The sequence below is a fragment of the Telmatherina bonti genome (assembly GCF_933228915.1).
Source record: "Telmatherina bonti genome assembly, chromosome: 20".
Classification (NCBI taxonomy): Eukaryota; Metazoa; Chordata; class Actinopteri; order Atheriniformes; family Telmatherinidae; genus Telmatherina; species Telmatherina bonti.
In genome coordinates, this window is record NC_136618.1 from 8,350,886 (window position 1) to 8,365,566 (window position 14,681).

At 42.5% G+C, this 14,681-nt stretch overlaps 1 protein-coding gene across 3 annotated transcripts; it reads left to right on the forward strand.

Moving 5' to 3' along the window:
* The first annotated feature begins 1,141 nt into the window (after positions 1-1,141).
* On the forward strand, positions 1,142-13,347 carry actr3b (actin related protein 3B). 3 transcript variants are annotated; one of them, XM_079259688.1, is made up of 12 exons: positions 1,142-1,384; positions 3,096-3,151; positions 3,250-3,374; positions 3,458-3,568; positions 6,241-6,336; positions 6,431-6,538; positions 6,624-6,767; positions 6,892-7,065; positions 7,325-7,417; positions 7,736-7,861; positions 9,555-9,638; positions 10,984-12,027. In XM_079259688.1, the coding sequence occupies exons 1-12, from the start codon at positions 1,341-1,343 to the stop codon at positions 11,077-11,079; spliced, it is 1,257 nt and encodes a 418-aa protein (XP_079115814.1). In that variant the 5' UTR covers positions 1,142-1,340; the 3' UTR covers positions 11,080-12,027. The 3 variants fall into 3 exon arrangements, with proteins under 3 accessions (XP_079115814.1, XP_079115812.1, XP_079115813.1); XM_079259686.1 differs by having other exon boundaries at positions 1,175-1,384; positions 11,887-13,347; XM_079259687.1 differs by lacking the exon at positions 10,984-12,027 and adding an exon at positions 10,517-10,928 and having other exon boundaries at positions 1,175-1,384.
* The last annotated feature ends 1,334 nt before the right edge of the window (positions 13,348-14,681 follow it).

Sequence of the window (14,681 nt, forward strand, 5' to 3'; positions counted from 1 at the left end):
TGCAGCTATAAGGTTGTATTCCTAAGAGATTGTTAATATGATCTCTGCATCCTGCATTACTGATCAATCTGACAATCCTTTTCTGCTTGTATTTATTAGTATATTACTTTTTTATGTGTTTTTTCACTCACACCACAGAGTAACTCAAGTATTGTAAATATAAAGTATTTCGTGCTTTCTGATTTTCAGGGCGGCATGGCTTTGTATCAGTTTCCCCCAAAACATAATTAATGTGTGGTTTCCAACAAGATCTAAATTTATTTAATGATTAATTTTACTGAATTTCTCTTATGATTTCCAAACATGAAATTAGTTTATTTAATTCTATTTTTTTTCTTTTTTTTTTTTTTTGTGACAAAAACCTTAATATAGTTTGTGCTGGAACTAGAACAGACCGTTGTGGTATCACTAATGGAGTATTATTGAGTCTAGAGACAAACACTGGTCAAGTCAAAGCTTATTTATGGCACATTTACTCCAGCTGCACAAAGTGCTGAACAATAAAAACAACTACACAATAAAACAATATAATCACTAAACAAACTAATGCAAGACTGGAAAAAGAAGCAAAAAGCAATAAATTAAGTGCAATAAAAACAATGTCGTGATTAACTATGTTCAAAAGCCGGTGTGAAGAAGTGAAGACTGGGCAGCTTTAATGTGGATTTGCGCCCTGAAGGACCTTCAGGAGGAGCTGTTGTTATCCTGATGTATTTGTACTGATTGTTGCCTGATAACAACTCTTTCACCAGTCCAAAATACCTCAGAAGCCATCATTCTCCATTTTTATAATCAGTTTGATTGGTAGTATGAAATGTTTCCTTCAGGTGTAGAAATACTCCTGTTTGTGTATCTACCCAATCCGTGTGTCGGTGTATTATTTCCGCATTTCTGTTTGTCAGATGACTGTTTCTGCTTCTTATCTTCTCCTTTTATTTGCTTTTCGTCACGTTTGTTTGGTTGACGTCATTTTAGAGGTCTATTTATGTTGATGTCGTAACTTCAGACACGCAGATTGCGGGATTTACGGTACAGCTGACATCACGTAAACGCAGCACGATGCTCCGGTTACCGGGCAGGGGGAGGGCCGGTGTCGGCTGTGTTTCTATTTTCTCCATCTTTCCCTCCGACCCGGAACTGCTCTTACGCACACACATACACACACGCACATACACACACACACACACACACACACACACTGAGGACGCTCCCCTGCACGCATCTCACATTTCTGTGTCCGCAGCATCAAACTCCGCCTCGCGCTCCGCTCGCTTACACCGAACACCGACCGAACTCTGCGGGCCGGACCAAACCGGACCGAACCGGAGCAGGACTGCAACATGTCCCTGCAGCTCCCCCCGTGCGTGATAGACTGCGGGACCGGGTGAGCGCGCACATGCACACAGACACAGGCAGAGTTGAGTGTGACGTCATACGTGTTTATGAGCAGCATCATGTATGTAAAGCACAGACCCGTGTGTGTGTGTGTGTGTGTGTGTGTGTGTGTGTGTGCGCGCGTGTGTATGTGTGTGGTGTTTTGGTTGCCGTTAAAGGAACAGTTCACCTAAAATAAGCGAATCAAGGTGATGGTCGTGACGTCATAAGCTGCCGAACTGAGTTTGTGATGCTGCGTTTGATTCCCAGTTGCCTCTTCATGGTTCTCACCAGCGTCCACATTCAGACCAGGTCCTGCAAGTCCAGGACCGGGATGAGCACAGGGTCGTCCCAGCGGTCCTCGTCCATATGTGGACCGCTGGTTTCAGCAGGTCTGAGCTCAGGGGCTGTTCTGTCTCAGGACCCTAGCAGCCATGACGGCTGATCTGGGGTCAGTCTATTCTGGTGTGAATGTAGGACAGCTGCAGAAAGTAGAGCAGCAGCTGCATGCGAGTCGTCACGTCTCAGAGCTTCCTGCTGCTGAAAACCACAACTCAGGTCACCAGTCTCACCTGTCCATACTGGAAAACCACAACTCGGGTCACCAGTCTCACCTGTCCATACTGGAAAACAACAACTTGGGTCACCAGTCTCACCTGTCCATACTGGAAAACCACAACTCAGGTCACCAGTCTCACCTGTCCATACTGGAAAACCACAACTCGGGTCACCAGTCTCACCTGTCCATACTGGAAAACAACAACTTGGGTCACCAGTCTCACCTGTCCATACTGGAAAACCACAACTCGGGTCACCAGTCTCACCTGTCCATACTGGAAAACAACAACTCGGGTCACCAGTCTCACCTGTCCATACTGGGATCATGATGGAGCCAGCTAGGGTTTTGGCTGTAACTGTGATAAATTGGTCTGGAACTGGTTTACAGTCAGTATTAACTGGTTTTGGAGCTGGTATTATATGTGTAATGGGACCAATTTGTGCCCATAGTCTGGATCTGCTTTTTGAAACTGGTCAGACTGGTTTTGGTTTTGTCCTATAACCTTGTTTTGGACTCTTCATTCAGTCTGTTTTAGGACTTTGCTATGAGCTGGTATTGGACCAGTTTGGGAGTTGTTTTTGAAATGGTTTTAAACTTGGTCTGAATTGCCTTTGAACCCATTTTACTCCCTGTTTTGGTTTTAAATCGGGTCTGCTGGAGGTCTACAGTAGTCTCATACAGGACCAGGTCTGGTATGGAAATGCACGGAGAGGGAGCATCAGCCTCGTTTCTACAGGGATACTCAATCCTGGTCCTCAAGTGCCGGTAACCCTAACCCTGCAGATTTTCCACCAAATCAGTGTGTATTCAGCAGACATATGCAGAGCTTGTCTGAGTCTGAGTCAGGTGTTTTCCAGCAGGGACTTTTGGAAAACCTGAAGGACACCGGCCCTCAAGGACCAGGATTGAGTGTCCCTGTACTAAACCCTGATCTCTGCTGTGTCTCCACAGCCAAGCGAACATTAAAGCCCGACAGCGATTATTCTAATGTCTCGTTTTTCTGAAATACTCATCAGATGTTAAAGAGGCACATCTATCAGACCATAGCAGGGTCAGAGTGGGTTGAAGATGAGTATTTCACAGAGGCCATGCTTGGAGCCGGAGCCAGTTGTTGGGAACCCTTCCCTGTGTGTCTAACAGTGTTTTCTCTTTCTAACCACAGGTACACAAAGATCGGCTATGCTGGAAACACGGAGCCCCAGTTCATCATGCCGTCCTGTAAGCACCACCATGTTGACGTCAACATGCTTTCAGCCTGTTGTAGCATGATGTCCATCCAAGACGCAGAAGACTAACCCATCTGTGATGTTCACCAGGCATCGCCATCAAGGAGTCGGCCAGCGTGGGCGAGCAGGCTCAGAGGAGGCTTGTACGCGGCGTCGATGACCTGGACTTCTACATTGGAGACGAAGCCATTGACAAACCTAACTATGCAACCAAGGTATGAGGTGGAGACGTGGGAAGGGAGGAGGGTTTGAAACGAGCCGAGAAGATGAGTGAACTGTACTGTCGGTCTGTGCTTAGTGGCCCATCCGTCATGGCATGGTGGAAGACTGGGATCTGATGGAGAAGTTCATGGAGCAGGTCATTTTCAAATACCTGCGAGCTGAGCCTGAAGACCACAGCTTCCTCATGGTACGCACACACGGTAACTGGTTCCTATACGAAGGGTCTGACCCTGAGACTCCAGTACTGTTGCGATGGTTACCTGTCTGTACATCTGTTGTTCTTCAGCTCTTATCCAAACACAGTTTGATGCAGCGCTTGTGACATTTGATGGTCAGAAATGGACTCGGAAGAGAATATTTCCGATGGGAGATTAGATCAGTTTCGCTGATCCTTGCAAAGGTTTCAGAGATCTTTGCATAAGTTTCAGAGCTCCAGGAGGAGGCTGTGATGACGTTCATGGAAATATTACAAGAGGTCCATAAGACCTTTTAAGAGGTTGTTCAGGTTTATGAGAAACTTCCGATGACCATGTTGTCAGCAGGTGAAGTAGTCTCCTTCCCAATCTAACCAACAGGTTGCTAACAGTTACCTGGACAGGGCTGGGCGACTGACAGCAGCTTTCAACTGGCCTGAACACTGTCTGGAGTTATGATGGGTGCAAAGATCATCTAGTGGTACCCAAAATGAAGAATTAAAAGAGTAGAAATAATCATGTTTGGTCTGCTTTTAGATAAGTTTTAGCAACAATTAAGGAGATTGAACGTGATTCCTTGAAGGGTTGATTTCTGGTTTTGGTCCTTGGTGACTTGAATTTGTTATTTGGGGTTATAAAAGTATGTAAGGTGGTATTAGTGGTGTTACTCGTGGATTATGAACTTAAAGTTCCTAAAGAAGTGTTACAAGTTTTGGTGGGAATTTAAGATCCTTGAAGAGTTCAACTCCAAATGTCCTGGATGTTCCTGGAGACGTTACAGAAAAGACTGAAGCAGTTGTAGGTGTTAAACTGGAGGTTCTATATGTTCTTGGGCAGGTTGTCCTCGTGATGCATCTCATTACATTTCAAGGTGAAGCCGTTTTTCAGTGGTAGCGGAAGTTACTGGTTAGAGTTAGTCTTCTTGGCCTTTATTTGTCAACTGTTGTTTGAAACTTTCCTAAATTTTACAAAAGAAATTTCACAAAACCAGTCAGTATGTTTCAAGCATGCAGTGTTTGATAAATAATTACCTGTATGCCAGTTGTACGTACAATCATAAGTCATCAGCTGTTCTGTGAACATGTTCTGAATCATTGTTTGCATGCCTGTATGCCTACAGTAAACCTGCCTTCAGACGCTGTTTGTGTTTTTCTTTGGACTGATGGAGAACCAAACACAAGCAACACAAACATCTCTGTTTAGTTCATTCATTCAGGTCGAGTTTATTAAAAAATAATCATCATTTGAAGCATACTTGTTGTGTTTTCAGAGCAAAACATAAATATTGAACATTCTTCTGGCAAAAAACATGAAACTAATAAAATAAATAAACGCTGAAGAAAGAAAGGAGTGCAGTGATTAATTTGGGATCGAGGAGAGATCTCTGTCACGCATCCTTAAAAGAGAGAGTTATAAATAAAGTTGTAAATAAAAGAAGTGTTACAGTGTTACAGTACAGAGATGAGGCGTGTCTGCAGGACAGAAACTTCCCCCTGGATGCTGTTTTTTTATTAGGGGTGGGAAAATTGAATTGAAAAATCAAACATCAGGATTTTTTGCTTCACAATTTTAAAATAATTTTTTTTTGTTAAAATTTTTTTTTTTTTTTTAAATAAATAAAAATAATCCATTATAAATTTTTTGTCATTTTCATTATTGATCTTTTTACCTCTTTTCTTGGGTATTATAGCAGCAGAAGGACGGTCTGGCTTATTATGTTGTATTTTCCTCATTGAAATCGAGCAAAAAAAAGTTTTGTACATTTTTGTTGTTTTTAATCTACAAAAATCAGCAATATCAAAGAATTGTGAGAATCACAATTTAAATCAAATTGGCACCCAATAAATTGGAATTGAATTGAATCAGGGCAAAAGCACATCATCACAGCCCTAATTTTTATCCTGTGAAGCTCTGTGGTTGGTTTAAATGTTCTGTAGACATGAAGGAGACTTGATTTGATGTAACTTCACACATTCACTGAATCATTGCAGGACGCTCCTTTGATTTTAGTCTGACTTTGTTCAAGAGAAACGTGTGTTTTGGTCTGAAGACAAGATCCATCAAACAGGAATGGTGTAAAGCAGCTCAGTGATGGTCAGAAGTTGTCCAATCGTTTGCTTCTCTCATGGTGTTTAACTAAAAAGCACTTGGATATCCAACAGCGTAGTTGTTAGTGGAACTTTTCCACACGGAAATCCCGGCCGAACTGTAACAGGATGTCTTTCAGGAAGCAACGTCTGATTAGACGTCTGTCTGGTGTGCTCTCTGTGAATTGTGGAATTTGAAATGTTATGATAACATCAGATCAGCGAGAAGTTCTTACCTGTGTCTCACAGTTGTCTTTTGTAAGTTTTCCACAAAATTAAAAACTGATTTGGACAAAATCAAGAATGCATGAGAAAGCTGAGATCGCTGTGACACCTGCAGGAATAATGCAGTGTACTTGTTCTGATCTGCACATGTACACAGCTGTTCTTGTATTTACAAACATATCTAAGTGCAAAATAGGGAATTCCACACTTTACATGAAAATGTTGGCAAAGTAGAAAATATTCACAGACGTGTGTGTATGTTTGTATATAAATGTGTGTGTGTGTTAGAATGGTTGATATATGAGGCTGCTGGAAACTGAAGTCAGTATTCCACAGCTTGTTTGTGTTTGCAGACAGAGCCTCCTCTCAACACCCCAGAGAACAGAGAGTACCTGGCCGAGATCATGTTTGAGACCTTCAATATACCTGGACTCTACATCGCAGTCCAGGTGAGGCAGACATGACGATCTCCAGAGGACTGATATCCTTGAACAGTGTGCAGGACAAACCAGACTTCCTGAGCGGTGTTTGTTTTTCTATCAGGCAGTTCTGGCTTTAGCAGCATCATGGACGTCCCGACAGGTGGGGCAGAGAACGCTGACGGGCATCGTCATTGACAGCGGAGACGGAGTTACGCATGCCATCCCTGTGGTGAGACGCACACCTGCTCTGAACATGCGGACTGAGGTTGGAGCCTTCCTGATCACTGACTGGTTGGTGTGGCTGTCTGTCACAGGCTGAGGGCTATGTGATTGGCAGCTGTATAAAACACATCCCCATAGCAGGGCGGGACATCACCTTCTTCATCCAGCAGCTGCTCAGAGACAGAGAGGTGGGGATTCCTCCGGAGCAGTCACTGGAAACCGCCAAGGCCATCAAGGTAACCAGTCCCTCTTCTTCACAGCCATCTTTCTCCTCTGCTGCTTCTTAATGCCTGTTTTGTCATTTCTATTTATTTTTACTTCGATTTTTCTTTCTATTTGTGTTTGTTCTTCTGTGTGAAGGAGCGCTACTGTTACATCTGTCCTGACATTGTGAAAGAGTTCACAAAGTATGACTCGGACCCAGGGAAGTGGATCAAACAGTACAGAGGAGTTAATGCCATCAATAAGACAGCTTTCCACATCGATGTGGGCTATGAACGCTTCCTGGGCCCTGAAATCTTCTTTCACCCTGAGGTGAGGTTCCACACACAGCTCATGTTCCACTCAGCTCTGCTGTTAACACAAATAAACACAAACTAACATTAAATGGTTGCAACTACATAAACCAAATCATGGAAACTGTAGGGGACCATAAATACATCCTGGGGGGACCCCACAGCCGCTCAACAGGCTCTCATAGATGCAGGCGGAGCTGTGTTAGAAGCTCAGATTGAAGACAGAAATATATATTAATGCTTAACAATAATGTGTGTCCATATAATGTGCTTTCCAGTTTGCTAACCCAGACTTCATGCAGCCAATCTCTGATGTGGTTGATGAGGTCATCCAGAGCTGTCCAATTGATGTGAGAAGACCGCTTTACAAGGTATGTCCCACAGTGTCCTCTTCCCAAACACAGATTGTTGTTGTTTGATGCCTCACTTTATTGAGGAGTTTGTCTTTTAAAAAACCATTAAAACCTCTCTGAATTGCAGAGATAAAATGTGAACAAAACACATCAGAAATATATTTCAGTTTGAAGTTGCAGGGAAGCTGACGTTGAGTCATGCGCTTGCTGGTTGGGTGTTTGTACGAAGAAGCATCAGCGATTCGGCTGAAGCTCCTTTCTGACTTGTTTCTCAACAGAACAAAATATAAATTTTGTTGTCCTGATGGGAAACTGCATGTGTCATTTATATGCCAGAACATTGTGCTCTCTGGGGGATCCACAATGTTCAGAGACTTCGGAAGGCGGCTGCAGAGAGACCTGAAGAGAGTGGTGGACGCCCGGCTGAGACTGAGCGAAGAGCTGAGTGGAGGACGGATAAAGGTCAGACACACACAGGAGCGTTGCATTTAATCAAAACACACTTGGAAAGTATTGTAAATAAGAGTTCAGAACATTATTGTCATTGAACCAGTCGGCACAACAAAATTAATTCCAGTGCAACCCGTCCAAGACTTAGACATACAACATATATGTGACATAAACAGGGTCAGGTGGACTGAGGCACAGCCATGAAAGCAGCACACCTTTTGTACGCAGAATGAGGAAAAGATGACATGAGGAAGGATGGGTGGGTGTTGGAAAAAAAAAGAAGTATCTCTACACGTCACCTAAAGGGGGAAGGATTAAGATGCAACAGAAAAACACACCTCTAAACACAAGCACAAATTGAGACAATAGACAACACACAAAAATGGGAGGGGGGATGGGTGGGGTCTCCCAGATAGCCAAGTGAGGTCGCAGGCAGCCAGGCAGCGCGCCCATCCAACTCGTTGTCCGTGAGTGGAGGGAGGGGTGAAGTCTTGAGAAGGCGGTGAAAGATAGGAGAGTGTGTCTGTAACAGTGTGTGTGAGTGTGTGTGTATGTGTGCGTTCAGTGAGTGAGTCTTTGAACTTTCCTGTTCATCTCTGCCACCCGATGCAAACGCGGCCGTAAGAGCTGAGTTCAGTTTAAGTTCCACAGGCCTGAGAAAGGGAGGGGGGTTAGGAGGGGGACTGAGCATCAGACAGCATTATACTCCAGGATGATAAGGAGGAGATGTGACACCTGCCCAAGGTCAGTGCAGGGAGCCAGGTTCAGATAACAGCTTTGGTTGGGTCAAGCTAAGCTTCGTTTGGCTCAGCTTTGAGTCCTTAGTGGTCTCAGTCGGACTCCGAAACAGCCGGATCGGGGGTCAGTTTCCACCAAAACCGAGCAACCGCTTCTCCAAGGTGTTTCCCACTCACGGATGTGCTCCAGAACCACAACAGGCTTACCAGACCAGCATCTATTTGTGGTCCAGCGCTGTCAAGCATGAGTGCTAGTTGCTCGGCATAGTCCATCACAGATCTTTCAGAATTTGCGAAACACCAGGAAACCGCACACACCAAACAGCAAAAACCCAGTTATCATAAATCCAAATGTGTAGAAATCCTCCACAGAAAGAAGCAACAGGCACACAACCTTCATTACGTATCCAGCAGCATGCATTCTGTCGGGAGCTGCAGGCTCCCCTTCGCCCATTCTTTGGGGAAAAAAGATTTGATGAGTTGCATTGAGATACCAGCTGACCAGATCCATGATTTAAATTTGGAAGGAAATGGAGAAAGAGGCTCAGATAGATAGATTGACAATACAAAGAAGCAGCAGGTCAGAGTAGGAAGGGGAGGGAGACCGTCGTCTCTGAGAGCAGGAAAAAGAAAAAAAACTATTTATTTAGTGTTAACGGTTTATTTACTTCCACCTGAGTTTTGGAGGATAATTTATTTAGATTTTTTACATTTCATTGTCGAAAAAAACTTTATAAATAAAGTTTGATTAGATGAGATTTGAGGAGGTGCCATAACAGGACCCTGAGGAACTCCATAGGCCATATTAACACTGTCAGTGGAGCAATGCAGGTGTTTATTTTAACTTCCAGAATACTGACTGGGAAAAAATGGTCAGAATTACAAATGTATAGAGATGTAATAACAGATGTACAACAGAGATGATGTGTGTGTTCCTTTTAGCTTAAGCTTTTTCATGTTTTCTGCAGCCAAAGCCGATTGAAGTTCAGGTTGTCACGCATCACATGCAGCGTTATGCTGTGTGGTTTGGAGGCTCCATGTTGGCATCCACGGTAACTAAACACATATCCTCTTTTTTATTTTGTGAAGCCCATAGAGCTGTGTTCTGAAACTCCAATCCTTGTGGGCTGCAATCCGGCAGGTTTTTGTTGTTTCCCTTTTCAAAATAAATTAACTAATAAAATAACTACAATCATAATTAGAAAGTTTTTTGAACATGTACGTTCCAGTCTGTTCATCTTTGATGCGTTATTAAATTACAAGTTGAATTAATGACAAATGACAAAAAGCACTTTTTTTCTTTTTTCTTTTTTTACTGGTAGGCAAACATTTAAGAAGGGTCTTTGTCATTAATTAAACTTGTAATTTAATAACACATCAAATATGGACAGATTGGAACCTACATGTTTAAAAAAACTATCTAATTATGATTGTAGTTATTTTTTAGTTTTTTTTTTTTTTTTTTAAATATTGAAAATCTTACATACTCCACCTTTAAAGCTGGGGTAGGTAGCAAGATTTAAAAGTGCCGCCCTGTCTTGGCTCCTCCCACTCTGGTTTTGAGCCTTGCGTGATCCAAGGCTTTTTTATTCGCAGATTTTTCCACCAATGATTTTCTCTTTCTCGGCTGTTTGGTGGGAGGAGGTAAATAAATCGAGCCACGTCGGGGAAATCCTTTTTCTCAGACATGTTTGCCTTCTGAGTTTCTTCTTCACTATTTTGTATTTTCATCCTAATGTGCTGTTTATATGCAGGGTGTGGCTATCAGGTATGCGCTGCTGGAGGGGGAGGAGGGGAGCCGAGAGAAGAAGCTTACGAAATATAAGAAATTAACAACTTCAATTCAGTCAGAACGTTTGGATTAATCAGAGTTTTTACAGATTGACAGTAAACTGAGGGGTCTAACTATATTCCTTGTTCATGATTACAGAATGTATAGACTACTATCAGGACGAGGAACCACTTCACCCAGAAGAACATGTCTCTGAACAACATTACTTACCCCAGCTTTAATGGGTCATTGTGAAGAAGTTGACAAGAAGCCATTTGATCCATTTGATTTGATTCAGGTGTGTTGGAACAGGGAAACAACAAAAACCTCCTGGATTGCAACCCGTAAGGACTGGAGTTAAAGATCCCTGCCAAAGAGCAACAAATAACACCTTAAACAAGACTTAATAGCAATAAAAACTTTCATTATAAGTGTAAATTTTAAATACACCTCTGTAGAAATGAAATCCAGAGAAACTGTCCTCAACTTCCCTTTTAAAACTGTAGCCAAACACTGTTTAAAGTTTTCAGGCTTCAGTGTGTCCTAACAGTATTGTGTTGCTTTTGCTTGTGTCCTGTTTACTAACTTTATTTTGTTTGCTTGTTTCTCAAATGTTTGTGCTGCAGCCAGAGTTTTTCCAGGTGTGTCATTCGAAGAAGGACTATGATGAGATTGGTCCGAGCATCTGTCGACACAACCCAGTGTTTGGCATCATGTCCTGATGGTGGCAGCAGCTGCACAAGGCTAGCATGTTAGCATATTAGCCTGTTAGTCACCAGCCACTTAGCTGTTAGCTCATTAGTGTTTGGCCCCACTCAGTTTTTAACCCACCTGGCTACTAGCCTTTTAGTGGGCTCACCCAGTCTAATGAAGGTCTGGTGGTAGGAAAGCACAAGATTATATTGAAAATTATAAAGATTTATTTTATTACATTTAATCCACAGAGAAGTTGTTTTATCTAAAAGTGAACAGAGCTGTTTAAGTCTGTGGGGTAGCTAGCCTGTTAGCCATCTGTAATGTAGCACTGAGGATGCTGCATTTGAAGCTCCTTCGTTTATGCCTTTTTATTTTGTGTACCTGCATTCAAGTGTGAAAGTTTGATCAGAAAGGTTTGTTCATCTGGTCACATGATCACCTGCTGTCTGCTGAAGCTTCGTGCTAACAGCAGCGTCACATTGAGCTTGCACAGTTTGGTGCTGCAGGATGAGCCTGAGGAAGAATGCTGGATGAGTTTCCTCTCCATCTCCTTTTCTTCTGCATGTGTGTCTGTGTTTGCAGACTTGCTGATGCTGCTGTTTAAGTTCTGCGATCACAGCGCTGAGTGTTGTGGATTCGAACTGAGCCTTGCTAGTGTTTATTGTCTTTAAGCTAGCGGAACTTTGGACTGTAGTCAAACAGACATGCTGCATCATGTTGCTGTTGGACGCTTTATCAGCTGTTTCTGTGACATTAAGAGGAAATGTTTTAGTTTTTCACATTTGTTCTTGGTTTTCTCTGAGTTTTGTTCTTTTCTGTGGCGTCATCATCAGGAGAAAATCTCATTCATCGGTTTTAGACATCGGTGTGTCATGATGATGATCTGCTTCATCCTGCCTCACACATCATCCTCCTCTTCCCCAGAATCAGAAGACATCCTAAGTGTCTTCTCAAGTGTGACACAAGTTTTATTCTCTGACTTCTAAGATGTTGCAGAATCTCTTAGTTTAGTTTTTTTTTAACATTATTAGCGTTATAAGTAGACTAAATTCACCCGTTTCCATGGAAACAGTTTATGTTCTCATACTCATAAAGTTTAGTCTTTAATTGTTATCATATGATACAAGATTCATGATTCCAGGTAGATGTTGATTTAGTGGAATTTTCTTTTCTTTGACAGAAATGACTCAGAAAATATCTGATGTTTTTTAGTTATGTAGGTTTTCGAGGTGAATTTAACTTGTTTAAAGGAGTTTCTTCTGTATAAGGTCAGAGTAAGGAGAACACGTTGAAGACTTTCTAAAGATATCTGGAGTAGAAGATATCAGCTATATTTAGGAACTTAACTTTAACTGTAAAATCCCAACTTTGCCTGCTTTATGCAACTGGTCCTGAACTCTGGAACTCCTGGACTGGTCCTCCAGGATAAAGCTTTAGAGGTCTAGTGAGGAAACAGAGAAAGTGTCTGGGAAAGTGTCTAATTCTGCAGCAGCTGCAGTGAAATTGAGTGTATTGTGTTGATTTTTTGTGTTGCTGTCACAGACAGCCTCTTGTGGGTTCTCCTGAGTGTGCGCATGTTGCTGCTTCTCATCTCAGACTGTTTATATTTGTAAACAACTAATAGATCACTATATTATTAATACATGTGTCAATACTGTATATTGTGAGTGAGCGCTGAGGCTGCAAGCCGATCCAAGATCAGGTCCAAACCACAGGTAAGCATGTCAGCCTGGTGCAGGTGCAGCCAGGTGGATCAGTTTCAGAACAAAGTCCAGTCTTCCAGACCCTTGGAAATGAGGAGGCCTGGGTTCTTAAGGTCAGAAGAGGAGGAACATCTGGGACAACAGCTGGTGCAGAACCATGTGGAACTGAATCAGTGAGTGTAAACTTACTGCAGGTCCTCTGGTATCCTGGATTTGTTTATATGATGGTTGTTTTCTAAGCAAGATTCAAGAAAAATGAGGAATCAGGAATATGAAACACAAACAGCAAATATGTCAGTACGGAAGCCCACCAGGGTCAAATGGCACCGACCAGCGTTCATGCAGAATCATTCTGAGAAAAGTGAATTCTGCAGCAGGTAAACACTTATCAATTTCTCTAAGAATCACATTTTTTAAGCTTCCTAAATGAAGCAAGTTTAACTTTCCAGTGACTATCCCAGTTAAACCATCACAGAGTGTGTTTGATCCTCTCACCTGCAGCAGAACCTGCTGGTTTGGACCTGAAAGTGTGAAAAGCTGATGTGAGTTTGATGCTGACCTGCTGTCAATAAACTGATGAATGAGAGTAAACTGAGTCTGTCCTGAATGTGCAGCGGAGTGTGAACATTTGATGAGGAGAGTTAGGAGCTGTGAATCAAACCACCGACACTGACTAAACATTAGGTGGTGGAGTGACGTAAAAAATTCACTTCTACTGGAATCAGTGAGAGATTTTGACTCGATGATGATGATGTGAACCCTATTTAAGGTTCATCACAAGGAAATAAGAGAATAGCCTCAAGGTTCCTGGCATATTCAGCCCAGTTGCCACGCCACCTCCCAGACTTCCTCTTCCTGAGCTCTGAGACAAAATGCGACCGGGTCAAGGACTCCTTCTGGCTCCAGTCAGACGATAAGCAGAGAAAACACACTTTTCCTTCTCTCAGATATAATTTTCCAAGTAGACAACCTCCTTTAGACATACAAGTACCTACACTCATTACGAGCCTGAGGAAACTAAGACTAGAAAGACAAACCACAGGGCATCAGTTCTTATAGGAAGCTTCAGTTCTGTAAACATGTCATAAATGTTGTATGTCTATATGTCAAACCTTGGACAAGCTGGCATGAACCTTGAATTTCCCCTCGGGGATGAATAAGGTATTTTTGATTGATTGATGGGTAAGACATTTGCACAGACCCAATACTGAACCCAGATTATAAATCCCTATAAATGATAATATACCAGTCAAACATGATGTGGCGAATGATTGTTAAGAAAGATCTGTAAACTGTAAATTTAATGGCCAATAACAAGCAAGCTATCTGAATGAGGGACTCTGAAAGAACTGGGCACTGGGAGCTCCTTCATACCAGCAACTGGGCACCTGTTTTGATGGTTGTTGGATCTCGGAGAGTGAGCTAATTCATTCAGCCTCAGAACTGAGGTATAAAGCATCAGGGAAAGTTTCTCCATCCTGGTCCAGACCCCGGCTGTCTGTTAATACATCACTTGGTGTTTTTGGTTGTCACCTTGTGATTCAGACACACCATCATATCACCACAGGGCTCCACTGACCTTCAACTCCTCCTGCTATGGCAAGTCCACACCTATGTTGATCTCTCAGCAGGGTATCTGCTGTCCAGGATGCCACACCACAGATGCCACCACAACCTACCAGTGGATGCTGATGTGGGAAGTACTGATTTACTCTGTGGATTAAAGGCAGCAACAGAAAAGAGAAAGAGCAAAACAATACAACAACACAGCAAATTGTTTGTCAAAGAAATGCCTTTCACCAGGACCACTGGTCAACCAAACAAATTGCCATCTATTCCAAACCACCGGCCAATTCAAATGCAAGCTAATTAATCATTTATACATCTTCATATCAATGAAATATTGAGGTTTATTTACAAACACA